The sequence below is a fragment of the Oncorhynchus mykiss genome, unplaced genomic scaffold, assembly GCF_057628025.1.
Source record: "Oncorhynchus mykiss isolate SJ-2025 unplaced genomic scaffold, ASM5762802v1 scaffold106, whole genome shotgun sequence".
Classification (NCBI taxonomy): domain Eukaryota; kingdom Metazoa; phylum Chordata; class Actinopteri; order Salmoniformes; family Salmonidae; genus Oncorhynchus; species Oncorhynchus mykiss.
Window position 1 is genome coordinate 394,721 of NW_028322105.1, and position 22,212 is coordinate 416,932.

The window sequence follows — 22,212 nt, forward strand, 5'->3', positions numbered from 1 at the left end:
AATAGAGCCCTGAGTACCAGACCATTAGGACCTGATGGAGGGACAATAGAGCCCTGAGTACCAGGCCATTAGGACCTGATGGAGGGACAATAGAGCCCTGAGTACCAGGCCATTATGACCTGATGGAGGAACAATAGAGCCCTGAGTACCAGGCCATTAGGACCTGATGGAGGGACAATAGAGACCTGAGTACCAGGCCATTAGAACCTGATGGAGGGACAATAGAGCCCTGAGTACCAGGCCATTAGGACCTGATGGAGGGACAATAGAGCCCTGAGTACCAGGCCATTAGGACCTGATGGAGGGACAATAGAGCCCTGAGTACCAGGCCATTAGAACCTGATGGGGGGACAATAGAGCCCTGAGTACCAGACCATTAAGACCTGATGGAGGGACAATAGAGCCCTGAGTACCAGGCCATTAGAACCTGATGGAGGGACAATAGAGCCCTGAGTACCAGACCATTAGCTGGTCGTTAGCGATATGGGTACTAACAACGCATGTCTTGAGTGTAGAAGCGGAGATCACAGTGACTCAACAATCATGTGGAACTTGACTGCGGTCCTGACTAACGACTGTCGGTGTGGCGGTAATATGGTCCCTACAACACCCCTACACGACAGTGGGAAACACCCCGTTGGTAAGACCTACCATGGAAAAGCCCTAGATGTGTGGTCGTTGGTGTGCAGTAAAATCAACAGTCCTAGAAGTGTGGCAGTTGGCGTGCAGTAAAATCAACAGCCCTAGAAGTGTGGCAGTTGGTGTGCAGTAAAATCAACAGCCCTAGATGTGTGGCAGTTGGTGTGCAGTAAAATCAACAGCCCTAGATGTGTGGCAGTTGGTGTGTGGAAAAATCAACAGCTGCTCATTGTGAGAGAGAGATGCACCATGTGATTTTTGGCTGCACTTCCACTAACAGCGGTTGCAGTTCTCTCTGCTAACCCACCTCCCCGGGGCACTGACCATTACCAGCAGACAGCCCTACACTAACCCATAGCCTGTCTGTGTCATGATCTGGTCAGCAGGGGCCAAGCAGGCAAGGACTGACCATACAACCTGACTGGGATGGAATCAGCATGGCTCTTGGTGAAGAGACAAGCACCACTCAGCCCTGTATAACCCCACACACAGTGCCAGTCAGTCAGTCCAGAATCTGTGTATGACTCAATGGTCTGAGAGAGAGAGAGACCAGAGAGAGAAAGAGAGAGAGAGAGATAGAGAGAGGGGGAGAGAGGTAGAGATACAGAGATAGAGAGAGAGAGAGGTAGAGAGGTAGAGAGACAGAGAGATAGAGAGAGACAGAGAGATAGAGAGAGATAGAGAGAGAGATAGAGACAGAGAGAGAGACAGAGAGAGATACAGAGAGAGAGAGACAGAGAGAGAGAGAGACAGAGAGAGAGAGAGTGACAGAGAGAGAGAGACAGAGAGAGAGACAGAGAGACAGAGAGAGAGACAGAGAGAGATACAGAGAGAGAGAGACAGAGAGAGAGAGACAGAGAGAAAGACAGAGAGAGAGAGAGAGAGAGAGAGACAGAGAGAGAAACAGAGAGAGAGAGAGAGAGAGAGAGAGATAGAGGGGGGAGGAGGAGCACAGAGAGAGGTGCCATCTGGGTGCTCCCGTCTTCTGTTGACCCATCTAAAAGGCTTTTAGGAGGGCAGAGGACCAGAACTACTAGACTTTGTCCCAAATGGCACCCTATTCCCTTCATAGTGCCCTATTTTTAGTGCCGGTCCATAGTGCCGGTCCATAGTGCCGGTCCATAGTGCCGGTCCATAGTGTCGGTCCATAGTGTCGGTCCATAGGGCCGGTCCATAGTGCCGGTCCATAGTGCCGGTCCATAGTGCCGGTCCATAGTGCCGGTCCATAGTGCCGGCCCATAGTGCCGGTCCATAGTGCCGGCCCATAGTGTCGGTCCATAGTGCCAGTCCGTAGTGCCGGTCCATAGTGCCGGTCCGTAGTGCCGGTCCGTAGTGCCGGTCCGTAGTGCCGGTCCGTAGTGCCGGTCCGTAGTGCCGGTCCATAGTGCCGGTCCATAGTGCCGGCCCATAGTGCCGGTCCGTAGGGCCGGTCCGTAGTGCCGGTCCATAGTGCCGGCCCATAGTGCCGGTCCATAGTGCCGGTCCGTAGTGCCGGTCCATAGTGCCGGTCCATAGTGCCGGTCCATAGTGCCGGTCCATAGGGCCGGTCCGTAGTGCCGGTCCATAGGGCCGGTCCGTAGTGCCGGTCCATAGGGCCGGTCCGTAGTGCCGTACGTAGGGAATAGGGTGCCTTTTGGGACTCAGACTAGTAGTTCTGGTGCTTAACAAGCTGCTAGGGGACTGTGGTTCAACTCCAACGTCCCTAAACCAATTCAAGTAAGACAACAAGGTCAGGAACAAGATCAGCTATTCCAGGAAATGTCTTTTTTTTTATGTCAATATTATTTCTATGTTGGAGGGAGGCGGATCTGTAGTAAGCTGTAAATCTTCAGAAGGAACACTGAATCATGTCTCTTAAGACTGATCTGGTGAGGAACCTGATGAGATGAAGTCTGTCGTCATGCCAAGCTGATGCTTCAACATCTCTCTTCCTCATGTATGTACAGGCCTCTGTCAGGTTATAATACCTCATCTAGCAGACCTCTGTCAGGTTAAAATACCTCATCTAGCAGGCCTCTGTCAGGTTATAATACCTCATCTAGCAGGCCTCTGTCAGGTTATAATACCTCATCTAGCAGACCTCTGTCAGGTTATAATACCTCATCTAGCAGGCCTCTGTCAGGTTATAATACCTCATCTAGCAGGCCTCTGTTAGGTTATAATACCTCATCTAGCAGGCCTCTGTCAGGTTATAATACCTCATCTAGCAGGCCTCTGGCTCTGTCAGGTTTTAATACCTCATCTAGCAGGACTATGGCTCTGTCAGGTTATAATACCTCATCTAGCAGGACTATGGCTCTGTCAGGTTTTAATACCTCATCTAGCAGGACTATGGCTCTGTCAGGTTATAATACCTCATCTAGCAGGCCTCTGTCAGGTTATAATACCTCATCTAGCAGACCTCTGTCAGGTTATAATACCTCATCTAGCAGGCCTCTGTCAGGTTATAATACCTCATCTAGCAGGCCTCTGGCTCTGTCAGGTTTTAATACCTCATCTAGCAGGCCTCTGTTAGGTTATAATACCTCATCTAGCAGGCCTCTGTCAGGTTATAATACCTCATCTAGCAGGCTTCTGCCTCTGTCAGGTTATAATACCTCATCTAGCAGGACTATGGCTCTGTCAGGTTATAATACCTCATCTAGCAGGCTTCTGCCTCTGTCAGGTTATAATACCTCATCTAGCAGGACTATGGCTCTGTCAGGTTATAATACCTCATCTAGCAGGCTTCTGCCTCTGTCAGGTTATAATACCTCATCTAGCAGGCCTCTGTTAGGTTATAATACCTCATCTAGCAGGCCTCTGTCAGGTTATAATACCTCATCTAGCAGGCCTCTGTCAGGTTATAATACCTCATCTAGCAGGCCTCTGTTAGGTTATAATACCTCATCTAGCAGGCCTCTGTCAGGTTATAATACCTCATCTAGCAGGCCTCTGTTAGGTTATAATACCTCATCTAGCAGGCCTCTCAGGTTATAATACCTCATCTAGCAGGCCTCTGCCTCTGTCAGGTTATAATATCTCATCTAGCAGGCCTCTGTCAGGTTATAATACCTCATCTAGCAGGCCTCTGCCTCTGTCAGGTTATAATATCTCATCTAGCTGGCCTCTGTCAGGTTATAATACATCATCTAGCAGGCCTCTGTCAGGTTATAATACCTCATCTAGCAGGCCTCTGTCAGGTTATAATACCTCATCTAGCAGGCCTCTGTCAGGTTATAATACCTCATCTAGCAGGCCTCTGTCAGTTTATAATACCTCATCTAGCAGGACTATGGCTCTGACAGGTTTTAATAACTCATCTAGCAGGCCTCTGGCTCTGTCAGGTTATAATACCTCATCTAGCAGGCCTCTGTCAGGTTATAATACCTCATCTAGCAGGCCTCTGTCAGGTTATAATACCTCATCTAGCAGGCCTCTGGCTCTGTCAGGTTATAATAACTCATCTAGCAGGCCTATGGCTCTGACAGGTTTTAATACCTCATCTAGCAGGCCTCTGGCTCTGTCAGGTTATAATACCTCATCTAGCAGGCCTCTGTCAGGTTATAATACCTCATCTAGCAGGACTATGCCTCTGTCAGGTTATAATACCTCATCTAGCAGGCCTCTGTCAGGTTATAATACCTCATCTAGCAGGCCTCTGTCAGGTTATAATACCTCATCTAGCAGGCCTCTGTCAGGTTATAATACCTCATCTAGCAGGCCTCTGTCAGGTTATAATACCTCATCTAGCAGGCCTCTGTCAGGTTATAATACCTCATCTAGCAGGCCTCTGTCAGGTTATAATACCTCATCTAGCAGGCCTCTGTCAGGTTATAATACCTCATCTAGCAGGCCTCTGTTAGGTTATAATACCTCATCTAGCAGGCCTCTGTCAGGTTATAATACCTCATCTAGCAGGCCTCTGTCAGGTTATAATACCTCATCTAGCAGGCCTCTGTTAGGTTATAATACCTCATCTAGCAGGCCTCTGCCTCTGTCAGGTTTTAATACCTCATCTAGCAGGCCTCTGTCAGGTTATAATACCTCATCTAGCAGGCCTCTGTCAGGTTATAATACCTCATCGAGCAGGCCTCTGTCAGGTTATAATACCTCATCTAGTAGGCCTCTGCCTCTGTCAGGTTATAATACCTCATCTAGCAGGCCTCTGTCAGGTTATAATACCTCATCTAGCAGGCCTCTGTCAGGTTATAATACCTCATCTAGCAGGCCTCTGTTAGGTTATAATACCTCATCTAGCAGGCCTCTGTCAGGTTATAATACCTCATCTAGCAGGCCTCTGTTAGGTTATAATACCTCATCTAGCAGGCCTCTGTCAGGTTATAATACCTCATCTAGCAGGCCTCTGTCAGGTTATAATACCTCATCTAGCAGGCCTCTGTCAGGTTATAATACCTCATCTAGCAGGCCTCTGGCTCTGTCAGGTTATAATACCTCATCTAGCAGGCCTCTGTCAGGTTATAATACCTCATCTAGCAGGCCTCTGGCTCTGTCAGGTTATAATACCTCATCTAGCAGGCCTCTGTCAGGTTATAATACCTCATCTAGCAGGCCTCTGGCTCTGTCAGGTTTTAATACCTCATCTAACAGACCTCTGGCTCTGTCAGGTTTTAATACCTCATCTAGCAGGCCTATGGCTCTGACAGGTTTTAATACCTCATCTAGCAGGCCTCTGGCTCTGTCAGGTTTTAATACCTCATCTAGCAGGACTATGGCTCTGTCAGGTTATAATACCTCATCTAGCAGGCCTATGGCTCTGTCAGGTTATAATACCTCATCTAGCAGGCCTCTGTCAGGTTATAATACCTCATCTAGCAGGCCTCTGTCAGGTTATAATACCTCATCTAGCAGGCCTCTGGCTCTGTCAGGTTTTAATACCTCATCTAGCAGGACTATGGCTCTGTCAGGTTATAATACCTCATCTAGCAGGCCTATGGCTCTGTCAGGTTATAATACCTCATCTAGCAGGCCTCTGTCAGGTTATAATACCTCATCTAGCAGGCCTCTGTCAGGTTATAATACCCCATCTAGCAGGCCTCTGGCTCTGTCAGGTTTTATTACCTCATCTAGCAGGCCTCTGGCTCTGTCAGGTTATAATACCTCATCTAGCAGGCCTCTGGCTCTGTCAGGTTATAATACCTCATCTATCTGTCAGGATGTTTCAATCATGTACTGTATCTGTCAGGATGTTTCAGCAATGTACCATATATGTTATGATGTTTCAGCAATGTACCATGTACTGTATCTGTCAGGATGTTTCAGCAATGTACCATGTACTGTATCTGTCAGGATGTTTCAGCCATGTACCATATACTGTATCTGTCAGGATGTTTCAGTCTAGTACTGTCTCTGTCAGGATGTTTCAGCCATGTACCATATACTGTATATGTCAGGATGTTTCAATCATATACTGTTTCTGTCAGGATGTTTCAGCAATGTACCATGTACTGTATCTGTCAGGATGTTTCAGCCATGTACCATGTACTGTCTCTGTCAGGATGTTTCAGCCATGTACCATGTACTGTATCTGTCAGGATGTTTCAATCATGTACTGTCTCTGTCAGGATGTTTCAGCCATGTACCATGTCTGTCAGGATGTTTCAGCCATGCACCATGTACTGTCTCTGTCAGGATGTTTCAGCCATGTACTGTCTCTGTCAGGATGTTTCAGCCATGTACTGTATCTGTCAGGATGTTTCAGCCATGTACTGTGTCTGTCAGGATGTTTCAGCCATGTACTGTATCTGTCAGGATGTTTCAGCCATGTACTGTGTCTGTCAGGATGTTTCAGCCATGTACCATGTACTGTATGTGTCAGGATGTTTCAGTCATGTACCATGCACTGTATGTGTCATGATGTTTCAGTCATGTACCATGTACTGTATGTGTCAGGATGTTTCAGCCATGTACCATGTACTGTGTCTGTCAGGATGTTTCAGCAATGTACCATGTACTGTCTCTGTCAGGATGTTTCAGCCATGTACCATGTACTGTGTCTGTCAGGATGTTTCAGCCATGTACCATGTACTGTGTCTGTCAGGATGTTTCAGCCATGTACTGTGTCTGTCAGGATGTTTCAGCCATGTACTGTATCTGTCAGGATGTTTCAGCCATATACTGTCTCTGTCAGGATGTTTCAGCCATGTACTGTATCGGTCAGGATGTTTCAACCATGTACCATGTACTGTGTCTGTCAGGATGTTTCATCCATGTACCATGTACTGTCTCTGTCAGGATGTTTCAGCCATGTACTGTATCTGTCAGGATGTTTCAGCCATGTACTGTATCTGTCAGGATGTTTCAGCCATGTACTGTATCTGTCAGGATGTTTCAGCCATGTACCATGTACTGTCTCTGTCAGGATGTTTCAGCCATGTACTGTATCTGTCAGGATGTTTCAGCCATGTACCATGTACTGTGTCTGTCAGGATGTTTCATCCATGTACCATGTACTGTCTCTGTCAGGATGTTTCAGCCATGTACTGTATCTGTCAGGATGTTTCAGCCATGTACTGTATCTGTCAGGATGTTTCAGCCATGTACTGTCGCTGTCAGGATGTTTCAACCATGTACCATGTACTGTCTCTGTCAGGATGTTTCAGCCATGTACCATGTACTGTCTCTGTCAGGATGTTTCAGCCATGTACTGTCTCTGTCAGGATGTTTCAGCCATGTACCATGTACTGTATCGGTCAGGATGTTTCAACCATGTACCATGTACTGTCTCTGTCAGGATGTTTCAGCCATGTACCATGTACTGTCTCTGTCAGGATGTTTCAGCCATGTACTGTATCGGTCAGGATGTTTCAACCATGTACCATGTACTGTGTCTGTCAGGATGTTTCAGCCATGTACCATGTACTGTCTCTGTCAGGATGTTTCAGCCATGTACCATGTACTGTCTCTGTCAGGATGTTTCAGCCATGTACTGTATCTGTCAGGATGTTTCAGCCATGTACCATGTCTGTCAGGATGGTTCAACCATGTACCATGTACTGTGTCTGTCAGGATGTTTCAGCCATGTACCATGTACTGTCTCTGTCAGGATGTTTCAGCCATGTACCATGTACTGTCTCTGTCAGGATGTTTCAGCCATGTACTGTATCTGTCAGGATGTTTCAGCCATGTACCATGTCTGTCAGGATGGTTCAACCATGTACCATGTACTGTGTCTGTCAGGATGTTTCAGCCATGTACCATGTACTGTCTCTGTCAGGATGTTTCAGCCATGTACTGTATCTGTCAGGATGTTTCAGCCATGTACCATGTCTGTCAGGATGGTTCAACCATGTACCATGTACTGTGTCTGTCAGGATGTTTCAGCCATGTACCATGTACTGTCTCTGTCAGGATGTTTCAGCCATGTACCATGTACTGTCTCTGTCAGGATGTTTCAGCCATGTACTGTATCTGTCAGGATGTTTCAGCCATGTACCATGTCTGTCAGGATGGTTCAACCATGTACCATGTACTGTGTCTGTCAGGATGTTTCAGCCATGTACCATGTACTGTCTCTGTCAGGATGTTTCAGCCATGTACTGTATCTGTCAGGATGTTTCAGCCATGTACCATGTCTGTCAGGATGGTTCAACCATGTACCATGTACTGTGTCTGTCAGGATGTTTCAGCCATGTACCATGTACTGTCTCTGTCAGGATGTTTCAGCCATGTACTGTATCTGTCAGGATGTTTCAGCTATGTACTGTATCTGTCAGGATGTTTCAGCCATGTACTGTATCTGTCAGGATGTTTCAGCAATGTACCATGTACTGTGTCTGTCAGGATGTTTCAGCAATGTACCATGTACTGTATCTGTCAGGATGTTTCAACCATGTACCATATACTGTATCTGTCAGGATGAGACTGAGTGGATCATGTATTTACCTGATTGACAGTGAACTGTTGAAGATGAGGAAGTGGTGTGTTGCTGGGGAAAGTAATGATTTAATAACTGCGGGTTTGGATTGGCTGAGTTTTTTTTTTTTTTTTTGGTGTGGCGAGCCAATCAATCTTCTTTGTTCAAAATCGTTTTTATGAGATTTTAATCATCAAATATCATTTAATTTTTTATTTTTTAAATGTCGATATTCAGCGAAAGCTGTTGGCCACAGCCGTACCATGGTGCGAAAGATCAATGCCTGTCAACACCAGACATTTTGGCACATTTTTCATCAGATAAAATAGGCCTACAGATGGCGAATCCACACAGACTACAGATGGCCAACAGTTGTGGAGACGGGCTTTATAATTATAAGCCTTTACAGTAGTGCATTATAACATGTGCATCCTAAACATAAAGCCGAGATATGTATTGTATAACTCTGAGAGGGCCCTTTTCCTCATTATAACATGTTCATCCTAAACATAAAGCCGAGATATGTATTGTATAACTCTGAGAGGGCCCCTTTCCTCATTATAACATAACTCTGAGAGGGCCCCTTTCCTCATTATAACATAACTCTGAGAGGGCCCCTTTCCTCATTATAACATAACTCTGAGAGGGCCCCTTTCCTCATTATAACATAACTCTGAGAGGGCCCCTTTCCTCATTATAACATAACTCTGAGAGGGCCCTTTTCCTCATTATAACATGTGCATCCTAAACATAAAGCTGAGATATGTATTGTATAACTCTGAGAGGGCCCTTTTCCTCATTATAACATGTTCATCCTAAACATAAAGCCGAGATATGTATTGTATAACTCTGAGAGGGCCCTTTTCCTCACCCTGACAGCATTGTCACCATATTTATCGTGTTGACACAGAACGTGTTGTCATCCGTTGCCTCTGCACTTTGTCTTTCATTGAATTAATGTGTTAACATACAACAAAGAGGAAACATAGCTGCTCACAGCCTCACAGCTGAGCCCCAACACCGCTCTGGAAATATTGGACATTATCCCCCTTGACCTGGTTCTGGGAGCGAGGCCCATAATCTGAGAGAAGCAGTGCAACGTGGGAGAGGAAGGCCTGTGAAGGGAGGAATAGACGTCATCCCGACTACTAATGACCTCACAGTGACGAGGCCCGTCTCTGAGAGAAGCAGTGCAACGTGGGAGAGGAAGGCCTGTGAAGGGAGGACGAGACATCATCCCAACTAATAATGACCTCACAGTGACTGGCTCTCCTCTCTGCCGTCCCCAGGGCTCTCTGAAAGGAACATCACAGTTCCTGAGTCCCAAATGGCACCCTATTCCCTGAATAGTGCACTACTTTTGACCAGAGCCTGTAGGATAGTGCACTATGTAGGGAATAGAGTGCCATTTGGGACTCCCCTGTGGCTCTGAGGTTCTGTCACACTGAGAGGCAACTCAGAGAGAGAGAGAGAGAGAGAGAGAGAGAGAGAGAGGGAGTTAGAGAGGGGGGGTGAGAGATAGAGAGACAGAGAGAGACAGAGAGAGAGACAGAGAGAGATACAGAGAGAGAAAGAGACAGATATAGAGAGAGAGAGAGAGAGAGAGAGAGGGAGAGAGAGAGAGATACAGAGAGAGAAAGAGTGACAGAGAGAGAGAGAGAGCGAGAGAGAGAGAGGGGCCTCAACACAAGAACACAGAGTCCATGGTGTGCCTAAAATACCAGCCATAATGCACAGACTGACGAGACAGACAGACAGACAGACACTCACATACATACCCACCAAAACACAACTTACACACACTCATTCATGTAAAAGACACAGCAGTGTCTTAACATTGACAGACAGCATCGTGCCAGGCAGCATCGTGCCAGGCCCTCCAGACTCCTGATGCTCTGATCTACACCCCAGGATAAAACCATTATGGAAATTCAACATGACTCATTCCCCTCACACACATCATCAGATCTTAAACATCTCTGGCCTCAGAGACTCCTCCCTCGTCTCCTCTACAGACTCCTCCCTCGTCTCCTCTACAGACTCCTCCCTCGTCTCCTCTACAGACTCCTCCCTCGTCTCCTCTACAGACTCCTCCCTCGTCTCCTCTACAGACTCCTCCCTCGTCTCCTCTACAGACTCCTCCCTCGTCTTCTCTACAGACTCCTCCCTCGTCTTCTCTACAGACTCCTCCCTCGTCTTCTCTACAGACTCCTCCCTCGTCTCCTCTACAGACTCCTCCGTCGTCTTCTCTACAGACTCCTCCCTCGCCTTCTCTACAGACTCCTCCCTCGTCTCCTCTACAGACTCCTCCCTCATCTCCTCTACAGACTCCTCCCTCGTCTTCTCTACAGACTCCTCCCTCGTCTTCTCTACAGACTCCTCCCTCGTCTTCTCTACAGTGCACAGTATTGTAGCTGACAAAAGGATGTGTAGAGATGGGAAATAAAGCCTCCATTTATTACCTCCTGAGTCAGAGGAGAGGGAAACAGGAGGGAAGGAGAGGAGGAGGGAAGGAGAGAAGAAGAGAAGGATGACATTTTGATGGAGAGTGCTTAACGACCTGACACCCTGAGAGATGTTCACCAGCCTCTCCCGGCTCTGACATTACAACACAGGCACATATCCCAGAGGAAAACCTCACCAGTCCTTCCTACAGACTAGACAAGACAGCAAGCCCCCCCCCCCCCCCCCCCATCGTTAAAGTTCCAACAGCATGTTGTTTAGCGATCCAAAAACTATTTGACTTCTGATTGCATCTGCTGCTCCAGGCACCAGACTCCTCTACTGTGCTGCTTCAGGTACCAGACTCCTCTACTTTGCTGCTTCAGGCACCAGACTCCTCTACTGTGCTGCTTCAGGTACCAGACTCCTCTACTTTGCTGCTTCAGGCACCAGACTCCTCTACTGTGCTGCTTCAGGTACCAGACTCCTCTACGTTGCTGCTTCAGGTACCAGACACCTCTACTTTGCTGCTTCAGGTACCAGACTCCTCTACTTTGCTGCTTCAGGTACCAGACTCCTCTACGTTGCTGCTTCAGGTACCAGACTCCTCTACTTTGCTGCTTCAGGTACCAGATTCCTCTACTTTGCTGCTTCAGGTACCAGACTCTTCTACGTTGCTGCTTCAGGTACCAGACTCCTCTACGTTGCTGCTTCAGGTACCAGACTCCTCTACGTTGCTGCTTCAGGTACCAGACTCCTCTACTTTGCTGCTTCAGGTACCAGATTCCTCTACTTTGCTGCTTCAGGTACCAGACTCTTCTACGTTGCTGCTTCAGGTACCAGACTCCTCTACTTTGCTGCTTCAGGTACCAGACTCCTCTACTTTGCTGCTTCAGGTACCAGACTCCTCTACTGTGCTGCTTCAGGTACCAGACTCCTCTACTTTGCTGCTTCAGGTACCAGACTCCTCTATTGTGCTGCTTCAGGTACCAGACTCCTCTACGTTGCTGCTTCAGGCACCAGACTCCTCTACTGTGCTGCTTCAGGTACCAGACTCCTCTACTTTGCTGCTTCAGGTACCAGACTCCTCTACGTTGCTGCTTCAGCTACCAGACTCCTCTACTTTATTGCTTCAGGTACCAGACTCCTCTACGTTGCTGCTTCAGGTACCAGACTCCTCTACGTTGCTGCTTCAGGTACCAGACTCCTCTACTTTGCTGCTTCAGGTACCAGACTCCTCTACGTTGCTGCTTCAGCTACCAGACTCCTCTACTTTATTGCTTCAGGTACCAGACTCCTCTACTGTGCTGCTTCAGGTACCAGACTCCTCTACGTTGCTGCTTCAGGTACCAGACTCCTCTACTTTGCTGCTTCAGGTACCAGACTCCTCTACTGTGCTGCTTCAGGTACCAGACTCCTCTACGTTGCTGCTTCAGCTACCAGACTCCTCTACTTTACTGCTTCAGGTACCAGACTCCTCTACGTTGCTGCTTCAGGTACCAGACTCCTCTACGTTGCTGCTTCAGGTACCAGACTCCTCTACGTTGCTGCTTCAGGTACCAGACTCCTTTACGTTGCTGCTTCAGCTACCAGACACCTCTACTTTGCTGCTTCAGGTACCAGACTCCTCTACGTTGCTGCTTCAGCTACCAGACTCCTCTACTTTACTGCTTCAGGTACCAGACTCCTCTACGTTGCTGCTTCAGGTACCAGACTCCTCTACTGTGCTGCTTCAGGCACCAGACTCCTTTACGTTGCTGCTTCAGCTACCAGACTCCTCTACGTTGCTGCTTCAGCTACCAGACTCCTCTACTGTGCTGCTTCAGGTATCTGATTCCTCTACTGTGCTGCTTCAGGTACCAGACTCCTCTACTTTGCTGCTTCAGGTACCAGATTCCTCTACTTTGCTGCTTCAGGTACCAGACTCCTCTACTTTGCTGCTTCAGGTACCAGACTCCTCTACTTTGCTGCTTCAGGTACCAGACTCCTCTACTTTGCTGCTTCAGGTACCAGACTCCTCTACTTTGCTGCTTCAGGTAACAGACTCCTCTACTTTGCTGCTTCAGGTACCAGACTCCTCTACGTTGCTACTTCAGGTACCAGACTCCTCTACTTTGCTGCTTCAGGTACCATACTCTTCTACGTTGCTGCTTCAGGTACCAGACTCCTCTACTTTGCTGCTTCAGGTACCAGACTCCTCTACGTTGCTGCTTCAGCTACCAGACTCCTCTACTGTGCTGCTTCAGGTATCTGATTCCTCTACTGTGCTGCTTCAGGTACCTGATTCCTCTACTGTGCTGCTTCAGGCACCAGACTCCTCTACTTTGCTGCTTCAGGTACCAGACTCCTCTACGTTGAAGTACCCGGGCTGACTAAATCCACCTGCTGTCTACTACCTACTGTCAACTGGAGGACAATACCTCTATTAAACAGTGATTAGAAAACAACAGAAAATATTTCACTATCTGACATGAAGGAGTCGAGTGACAACAGAATAATCCCCGTGAGGTCCTGAAGGCCATGTCTACAGGCTCTGTGTCGTCTCTGTACTCACCCACAGCAGTATGGAAAGCCTGACTGCCTCCGCAAAGGAACGCCATGGCAGAGTCAGACCGTAGTCTGGCACGTCAGAGAAGACTGTCCCTAGAGTCCGGCAGGATGAAACGACACAAACACCTGCTGTCCCAGGGCAGCTCTACCCCCTGGCTTCTGGACAGTCGTTTCCTCCTGCACCATAGCAGCGTTACTAAGCCCTCGGCCCACAGCCCTGGCTGAGTACACCACGACGAACACACACAGAGATAACGGGAGAACAACCCCGTCCAGTCAACCACATCTAGGTCTCCAAACGTAATGCCTCTCGACAAGAGTAGAGAGAGAGATGTAGCTGGTGATCCCGTTATGTTGCCTCCCTCCTCCCCCTCCTCCTCATCCTCCCTCCTCCTCCTCCTCCTCCTCCCCCTCCTCCCCCTCCTCCAGAACACTACTAGTTACTCAGCACAGCACTTATACACACCAGACAAAGAGGACTGGAAGAGAAAGTGGAGCGCACAAATTCCAGAGGCGTTCTGCAGGACGGAGCAGAGAAGAAGACAGGGATACAAATATGTATAAAGAGGAAAAGAGGCACTTTGAATCTCTCTGTCTTCAGGCCCTCTCCTGGGACTCTCTGTCTTCAGGCCCTCTCATCGAATCTCTCTGTCTTCAGGCCCTCTCCTGGGACTCTCTGTCTTCAGGCCCTCTCCTGGGACTCTCTGTCTTCAGGCCCTCTCCTGGGACTCTCTGTCTTCAGGCCCTCTCCTGGGACTCTCTGTCTTCAGGCCCTCTCCTGGGACTCTCTGTCTTCAGGCCCTCTCCTGGGACTCTCTGTCTTCAGGCCCTCTCCTGGGACTCTCTGTCTTCAGGCCCTCTCCTGGGACTCTCTGTCTTCAGGCCCTCTCCTGGGACTCTCTGTCTTCAGGCCCTCTCCTGAATCTCTCTGTCTTCAGGCCCTCTCCTGGGACTCTCTGTCTTCAGGCCCTCTCCTGGGACTCTCTGTCTTCAGGCCCTCTCCTGGGACTCTCTGTCTTCAGGCCCTCTCATCGAATCTCTCTGTCTTCAGGCCCTCTCATCAAATCTCTCTGTCTTCAGGCCCTCTCCTGGGACTCTCTGTCTTCAGGCCCTCTCATCGAATCTCTCTGTCTTCAGGCCCTCTACTGGGACTCTCTGTCTTCAGGCCCTCTCATCGAATCTCTCTGTCTTCAGGCCCTCTCCTGGGACTCTCTGTCTTCAGACCATTTCCTGGGACACTCTGTCTTCAGGCCCTCTCGTGAATCTCTCTGTCTTCAGGCCATCTCCTGAATCTCTCTGTCTTCAGGCCCTCTCCTGAATCTCTCTGTCTTCAGGCCCTCGTCTGAATCTCTCTGTCTTCAGGCCCTCTCCTGAATCTCTCTGTCTTCAGGCCCTCTCCTGAATCTCTCTGTCTTCAGGCCCTCTCCTGAATCTCTCTGTCTTCAGGCCCTCTCCTGAATCTCTCTGTCTTCAGGCCCTCTCCTGAATCTCTCTGTCTTCAGGCCCTCTCCTGGGACTCTCCCACTTCAGGCCCTCTCCTGGGAATCTCTGTCTTCAGGCCCTCTCCTGGGACTCTCTGTCTTCAGGCCCTCTCCTGGGACTCTCTGTCTTCAGGCCCTCTCCTGGGACTCTCTGTCTTCAGGCCCTCTCCTGGGACTCTCTGTCTTCAGGCCCTCTCCTGGGACTCTCTGTCTTCAGGCCCTCTCCTGGGACTCTCTGTCTTCAGGCCCTCTCCTGGGACTCTCTGTCTTCAGGCCCTCTCCTGGGACTCTCTGTCTTCAGGCCCTCTCCTGGGACTCTCTGTCTTCAGGCCCTCTCCTGAATATCTCTGTCTTCAGGCCCTCTACTGGGACTCTCTGTCTTCAGGCCCTCTACTGGGACTCTCTGTGGCTGACTAAGGGCAGGCCGAGGCAGGACACATGTGTGTGAGACAGTACTGGACTGGAGTCGACTAGTCAGCTAGTCAGAAACCACTGTGTCTTTCTGTGGTTTCCTAGACTCCACACGTTAGCAGAGAAAGGGAGCGGAGGAGAAGCCTGTGTGCTACTAAGTTTCTGTTAGCAGAGAGAGGGAGAAAAAGACTGTCCAACCCAATCAGCATGACAGGAGAGTGGTGCACTGCACCTTGGGAGGATGTGGTGAGGTCTTTATTTTGAGCAGATGACCTCACACACTTTACAGTCCAACACATCACGCAACGAGCAAAGCACCCCTAGTGTATGTGTGTGTGTGTGTGTGTGTGTGTGTGTGTGTGTGTGTGTGTGTGTGTGTGTGTGTGTGTGTGTACTGTGCTGTTTGTATTTGTGAAACCATTTGGCCAGGACGAAGAATGAAAAGAAATAGAGGAGAGTGATGCAGTAGAGTGTCCTGTCTGTTTTCAGCTGAGAGGAGAGTGATGCAGTAGAGTGTCCTGTCTGTTTTCAGCTGAGAGGAGAGTGATGCAGTAGAGTGTCCTGTCTGTTTTCAGCTGAGAGGAGAGTGATGCAGTAGAGTGTCCTGTCTGTTTTCAGCCGAGAGGAGAGTGATGCAGTAGAGTGTCCTGTCTGTTTTCAGCTGAGAGGAGAGTGATGCAGTAGAGTGTCCTGTCTGTTTTCAGCTGAGAGGAGAGTGATGCAGTAGAGTGTCCTGTCTGTTTTCAGCTGAGAGGAGAGTGATGCAGTAGAGTGTCCTGTCTGTTTTCAGCTGAGAGGAGAGTGATGCAGTAGAGTGTCCTGTCTGTTTTCAGCTGAGAGGAGAGTGATGCAGTAGAGTGTCCTGTCTGTTTTCAGCAGAGAGCAGTGATGCAGTAGAGTGTCCTGTCTGGTTTCAGCTGAGAGGAGAGTGATGCAGTAGAGTGTCCTGTCTGGTTTCAGCTGAGAGCAGAGTGATGCAGTAGAGTGTCCTGTCTGTTTTCAGCTGAGAGGAGAGTGATGCAGTAGAGTGTCCTGTCTGTTTTCAGCTGAGAGCAGAGTGATGCAGTAGAGTGTCCTGTCTGTTTTCAGCCGAGAGGAGAGTGATGCAGTAGAGTGTCCTGTCTGGTTTCAGCTGAGAGCAGAGTGATGCAGTAGAGTGTTCTGTCTGTTTTCAGCTGAGAGGAGAGTGATGCAGTAGAGTGTCCTGTCTGTTTTCAGCTGAGAGCAGAGTGATGCAGTAGAGTGTCCTGTCTGTTTTCAGCCGAGAGGAGAGTGATGCAGTAGAGTGTCCTGTCTGTTTTCAGCTGAGAGGAGAGTGATGCAGTAGAGTGTCCTGTCTGTTTTCAGCTGAGAGGAGAGTCATGCAGTAGAGTGTCCTGTCTGTTTTCAGCTGAGAGGAGAGTCATGCAGTAGAGTGTCCTGTCTGTTTTCAGCTGATAGCAGAGCGGTGAGGCGGGATGTCCTGTCTGTTTTCAGCTGAGAGCAGAGTCATGCAGTAGAGTGTCCTGTCTGTTTTCAGCTGAGAGGAGAGTGGTGAGGCAGTAGAGTGTCCTGTCTGTTTTCAGCTGAGAGGAGAGTGGTGAGGCGGGATGTCCAGGGATTACAGCCCCTTAAATTTTAACATGGGCGGCTCCGCGAGTCACTTCGAGGAAGACTCAATAAAGAACGCTTCGCTGGAGATGGGACTAGGGCTGGGGTGGTGGGGGAGAGGGGGAGAGAGGGGGGGAGGGGGAGAGAGGGGGGGGTAACTTTACTGGAGATGGGACTAGGGCTGGGGTGGTGGGGGAGAGGGGGAGATAGCTTTACTGGTGATGGGACTAGGGCTGGGGTGGTGGGGGAGAGGGGGAGAGAGGGGGGGATAGCTTCCCTGGAGATGGGACTAGGGCTGGGGTGGTGGGGGAGAGGGGGAGAGAGGGGGAGGGATAGCTTCCCTGGAGATGGGACTAGGGCTGGGGTGGTGGGGGAGAGGGGGAGAGAGGGGGGGGGTAGCTTCCCTGGAGATGGGACTAGGGCTGGGGTGGTGGGGGAGAGGGGGAGAGAGGGGGAGAGGGGGATAGCTTTACTGGTGATGGGACTAGGGCTGGGGTGGTGGGGGAGAGAGTGAGAGAGGGAGAGGGGAGAGAGAGAGATAACTTTACTGGTGATGGGACTTGGGCTGGGGTGGTGGGGGAGAGGGGATAGAGGGAGATGGGGAGAGGGGGAGAGAGGGAGAGAGAGGGAGAGAGAGGGAGAGGGAGAGAGAGGGAGAGAGAAGGAGAGGGGATAGCGGGAGATGGGGAGAGGGATATGGGGAGAGGGAGAGGGGAGAGAGGGAGAGGGGGAGAGGGGATAGAGGGAGATGGGGGGAGGGAGATGGGGAGAGGGAGATGGGGAGAGAGGGAGAGGGGATAGAGGGAGATGGGGAGAGGGAGATGGGGAGAGGGAGAGAGGGAGATGGGGAGAGGGAGAGGGGATAGAGGGAGATGGGGAGAGGGGAGAGAGGGAGAGGGGAGCGAGGGAGAGAGAGGGAGAGGGGATAGAGGGAGATGGGGAGAGGGAGAGGGGATAGAGGGAGAGGGGATAGAGGGAGATGGGGAGAGGGATAGGGGAGAGAGGGAGAGGGGATAGAGGGAGATGGGAAGAGGGAGATGGGGAGACAAAAAAACAGAGCAAACTAGAATGCTATTTGGCCCTACACAGAGAGTACACAGCGGCAGAATACCTGACCACTGTGACTGACCCAAAATTAAGGAAAGCTTTGACTATGTACAGACTCAGTGAGCATAGCCTTGCTATTGAGAAAGGCCACCGTAGGCAGACATGGCTCTCAAGAGATGACAGGCTATGTGCTCACTTCCCACAAAATGAGGTGGAAACTGAGCTGCACTTCCTAACCTCCTGCCCAATGTATGACCATATTAGAGAGACATATTTCCCTCAGATTACACAGATCCACAAAGAATTCGAAAACAAATCCAATTTTTAAAAACTCCCATATCTACTGGGTGAAATTCCACAGTGTGCCATCACAGCAGCAAGATTTGTGACCTGTTGCCACGAGAAAAGGGCAACCAGTGAAGAACAAACACCACTGTAAATACAACCCATATTTATGCTTATTTATTTTAAAACACTGTATATATATAACATGACATTTGTAATGTCTTTATTGTTATGAAAATTCTGTATGTGTAATGTTTACTGTTAATTTTTATTGTTTTTCACTTTATATATTAACTTTATATATTATCTACCTCACTTGCTTTGGCAATGTTAACACATGTTTCCCATGCCAATAAAGCCCCTTGAATTGAATTAAAAAATTGAATTGAGAGAGAGAGACAGAGAGACAGAGAGAGAGAGAGAGAGAGAGAGAGAGAGACAGAGACAGAGACAGAGACAGAGAGACAGAGAGAGAGACAGAGACAGAGACAGAGACAGAGAGAGAGGGAGACAGAGACAGAGAGAGAGAGAGAGAGAGACAGAGACAGAGAGAGAGAGACAGAGAGAGAGACAGAGACAGAGAGAGAGGGAGAGAGAGAGACCGAGAGAGAGACAGAGAGAGAGAGAGACGCAGGGCTGATAACAGTGTTATCTCTGAGAGGTAGAGACGTAGGGCTGATAACAGAGTTATCTCTGAGAGGTAGAGACGGAGGGCTGATAACAGAGGTATCTCTGAGAGGTAGAGATGCAGGGCTGATAACAGTGTTATCTCAGGGCAGCAGTAGCAGAACACAGTGTAGGAGTCAACATCATTGTTTTCAGAACTCTCTAGCAGGAGAATTGATAAGGCCTCTACTCTGTCTACAGCACCATCACTCTCCCTGCAGACAGACAGATCATACTCCTGAGGGGGGGTGTGTGTTGTGTGTGTGTGTGTGTGTGTGTGTGTGTGTGTGTTTACTCCATTTTAAATGGATGTATCTCCAATGAGGCCATGTAATCCTATGCAGTCCCTCATCTGCCTTCCTGCCCAGCTCAATGTGAAATGAGCAATAAATACAAATGCTTGTTTCCCTCATCTCGTTCTGTATCATTCCATCTCCAGGCTAGGAAATAATAACCATGATGGAGATAATAACCATGAAGGAGATAATAACCAGTAAGGAGATAATAACCAGGAATGAGATACTAACCAGGGCGGAGATAATAACCATAATTGAGATAATAACCAGAATGGAGATAATAACCAGGGAGGAGATAATAACCCGTAATGAGATAATAACCAGAATGGAGATAATAACCAGGAAGGAGATAATAACCAGGAAGGAGATAATAACCAGGAAGGAGATAATAACCAGGAAGGAGATAATAACCAGGAAGGAGATAATAACCAGGAATGAGATAATATGCTGGAAGGAGATTGTAACTAGGAAGGATATAATAACCAGGACATATATAATAACCAGGATGGAGATAATAACCAGGAAGGAGATAATAACCAGGAAGGAGATAATAACCAGGAAGGAGATAATAACCAGGGATGAGATGATAACCAGGAAGGAGATAATAACCAGGAAGGAGATAATAACCAGGAAGGAGATAATAACCAGGGATGAGATAATAACCAGGAAGGAGATAATAACCATGAAGAAGATAATAAACAGGAAGGAGATAATAACCAGGAAGGAGATAATAACCAGGGAGGAGATAATAACCCGTAATGAGATAATAACCAGAATGGAGATAATAACCAGGAATGAGATAATAACCATGAAGAAGATAATAAACAGGAATGAGATAATAACCAGAATGGAGATAATAACCAGGGAGGAGATAATAACCCGTAATGAGATAATAACCAGAATGGAGATAATAACCAGGAATGAGATAATAACCAGGAAGGAGATAATAACCAGGAAGGAGATAATAACCAGGAAGGAGATAATAACCAGGAAGGAGATAATATGCTGGAAGGAGATTGTAACTAGGAAGGATATAATAACCAGGACATATATAATAACCAGGATGGAGATAATAACCAGGAAGGAGATAATAACCAGGAAGGAGATAATAACCAGGAAGGAGATAATAACCAGGGATGAGATGATAACCAGGAATGAGATAATAACCAGGAAGGAGATAATAACCATGAAGGAGATAATAACCAGTAAGGAGATAATAACCAGTAATGAGATACTAACCAGGGCGGAGATAATAACCATAATTGAGATAATAACCAGAATGGAGATAATAACCAGGGAGGAGATAATAACCCGTAATGAGATAATAACCAGAATGGAGATAATAACCAGGAATGAGATAATAACCAGGAAGGAGATAATAACCAGGAAGGAGATAATAACCAGGAAGGAGATAATAACCAGGAAGGAGATAATAACCAGGAATGAGATAATATGCTGGAAGGAGATTGTAACTAGGAAGGATATAATAACCAGGACATATATAATAACCAGGATGGAGATAATAACCAGGAAGGAGATAATAACCAGGAAGGAGATAATAACCAGGAAGGAGATAATAACCAGGGATGAGATGATAACCAGGAAGGAGATAATAACCAGGAAGGAGATAATAACCAGGAAGGAGATAATAACCAGGGATGAGATAATAACCAGGAAGGAGATAATAACCATGAAGAAGATAATAAACAGGAAGGAGATAATAACCAGGAAGGAGATAATAACCAGGGAGGAGATAATAACCCGTAATGAGATAATAACCAGAATGGAGATAATAACCAGGAATGAGATAATAACCATGAAGAAGATAATAAACAGGAATGAGATAATAACCAGAATGGAGATAATAACCAGGGAGGAGATAATAACCCGTAATGAGATAATAACCAGAATGGAGATAATAACCAGGAATGAGATAATAACCAGGAAGGAGATAATATGCTGGAAGGAGATTGTAACTAGGAAGGATATAATAACCAGAATGAGATAATAACCAGGAATACAAAACTGATTTTAAAAAGCAAATACCTGCTTAAACAACATGAAAGTGAACATGAAGCACAGCCTTGGTCACCAATCTCTCCGTGATAAACAGTTCTCTAAGTTATCATGTCATACTGGGTCACCAATCTCTCCGTGATAAACAGTTCTCTAAGTTATCATGTCATACTGGGTTACCAATCTCTCTGTGATAAACAGTTATCTAAGTTATCATGTCATACTGGGTTACCAATCTCTCTGTGATAAACAGTTATCTAAGTTATCATGTCATACTGGGTTACCAATCTCTCCGTGATAAACAGAGTTCACTGCACATCGAGAGCAGAGAGCTGCTCGTTCTCTAAGTTATCATGTCATACTGGGTTACCAATCTCTCCGTGATAAACAGAGTTCACTGCACATCGAGAGCAGAGAGCTGCTCGTTCTCTAAGTTATCATGTCATACTGGGTCACCAATCTCTCCGTGATAAACAGTTATCTAAGTTATCATGTGATACTGGGTCACCATGCAGTCACATCTAGACCAGTCAGTCTCTAGGTTATCATGTCATACTGGGTCACCATGCAGTCACATCTAGACCAGTCAGTCTCTAGGCTATCATGTCATACTGGGTCACCATGCAGTCACATCTAGACCAGTCAGTCTCTAGGTTATCATGTCATACTGGGTCACCATGCAGTCACATCTAGACCAGTCAGTCTCTAGGTTATCATGTCATACTGGGTCACCATGCAGTCACATCTAGACCAGTCAGTCTCTAGGTTATCATGTCATACTGGGTCACCATGCAGTCACATCTAGACCAGTCAGTCTCTAGGCTATCATGTCATACTGGGTCACCATGCAGTCACATCTAGACCAGTCAGTCTCTAAGTTATCATGTCATACTGGGTCACCATGCAGTCACATCTAGACCAGTCAGTCTCTAAG

General features: G+C 47.8%; 2 protein-coding genes across 26 annotated transcripts in view; one reads left to right on the top strand and one right to left on the bottom strand.

Annotated features, from left to right (window-relative positions):
- The window catches only part of LOC110499739 (glutamate receptor-interacting protein 1), a 709,091-nt gene that overhangs the window by 202,090 nt on the left and 484,789 nt on the right, over positions 1 to 22,212 (bottom strand). The gene's annotated exons all lie outside the window — the stretch shown is intronic.
- On the top strand, positions 10,930 to 15,384 carry LOC149970048 (uncharacterized). Its single transcript, XM_090228984.1, has 3 exons — positions 10,930 to 10,963; positions 11,270 to 11,862; positions 15,325 to 15,384. Exons 1-3 carry the CDS (start codon positions 10,930 to 10,932, stop codon positions 15,382 to 15,384), a joined length of 687 nt encoding a protein of 228 aa, XP_090085110.1.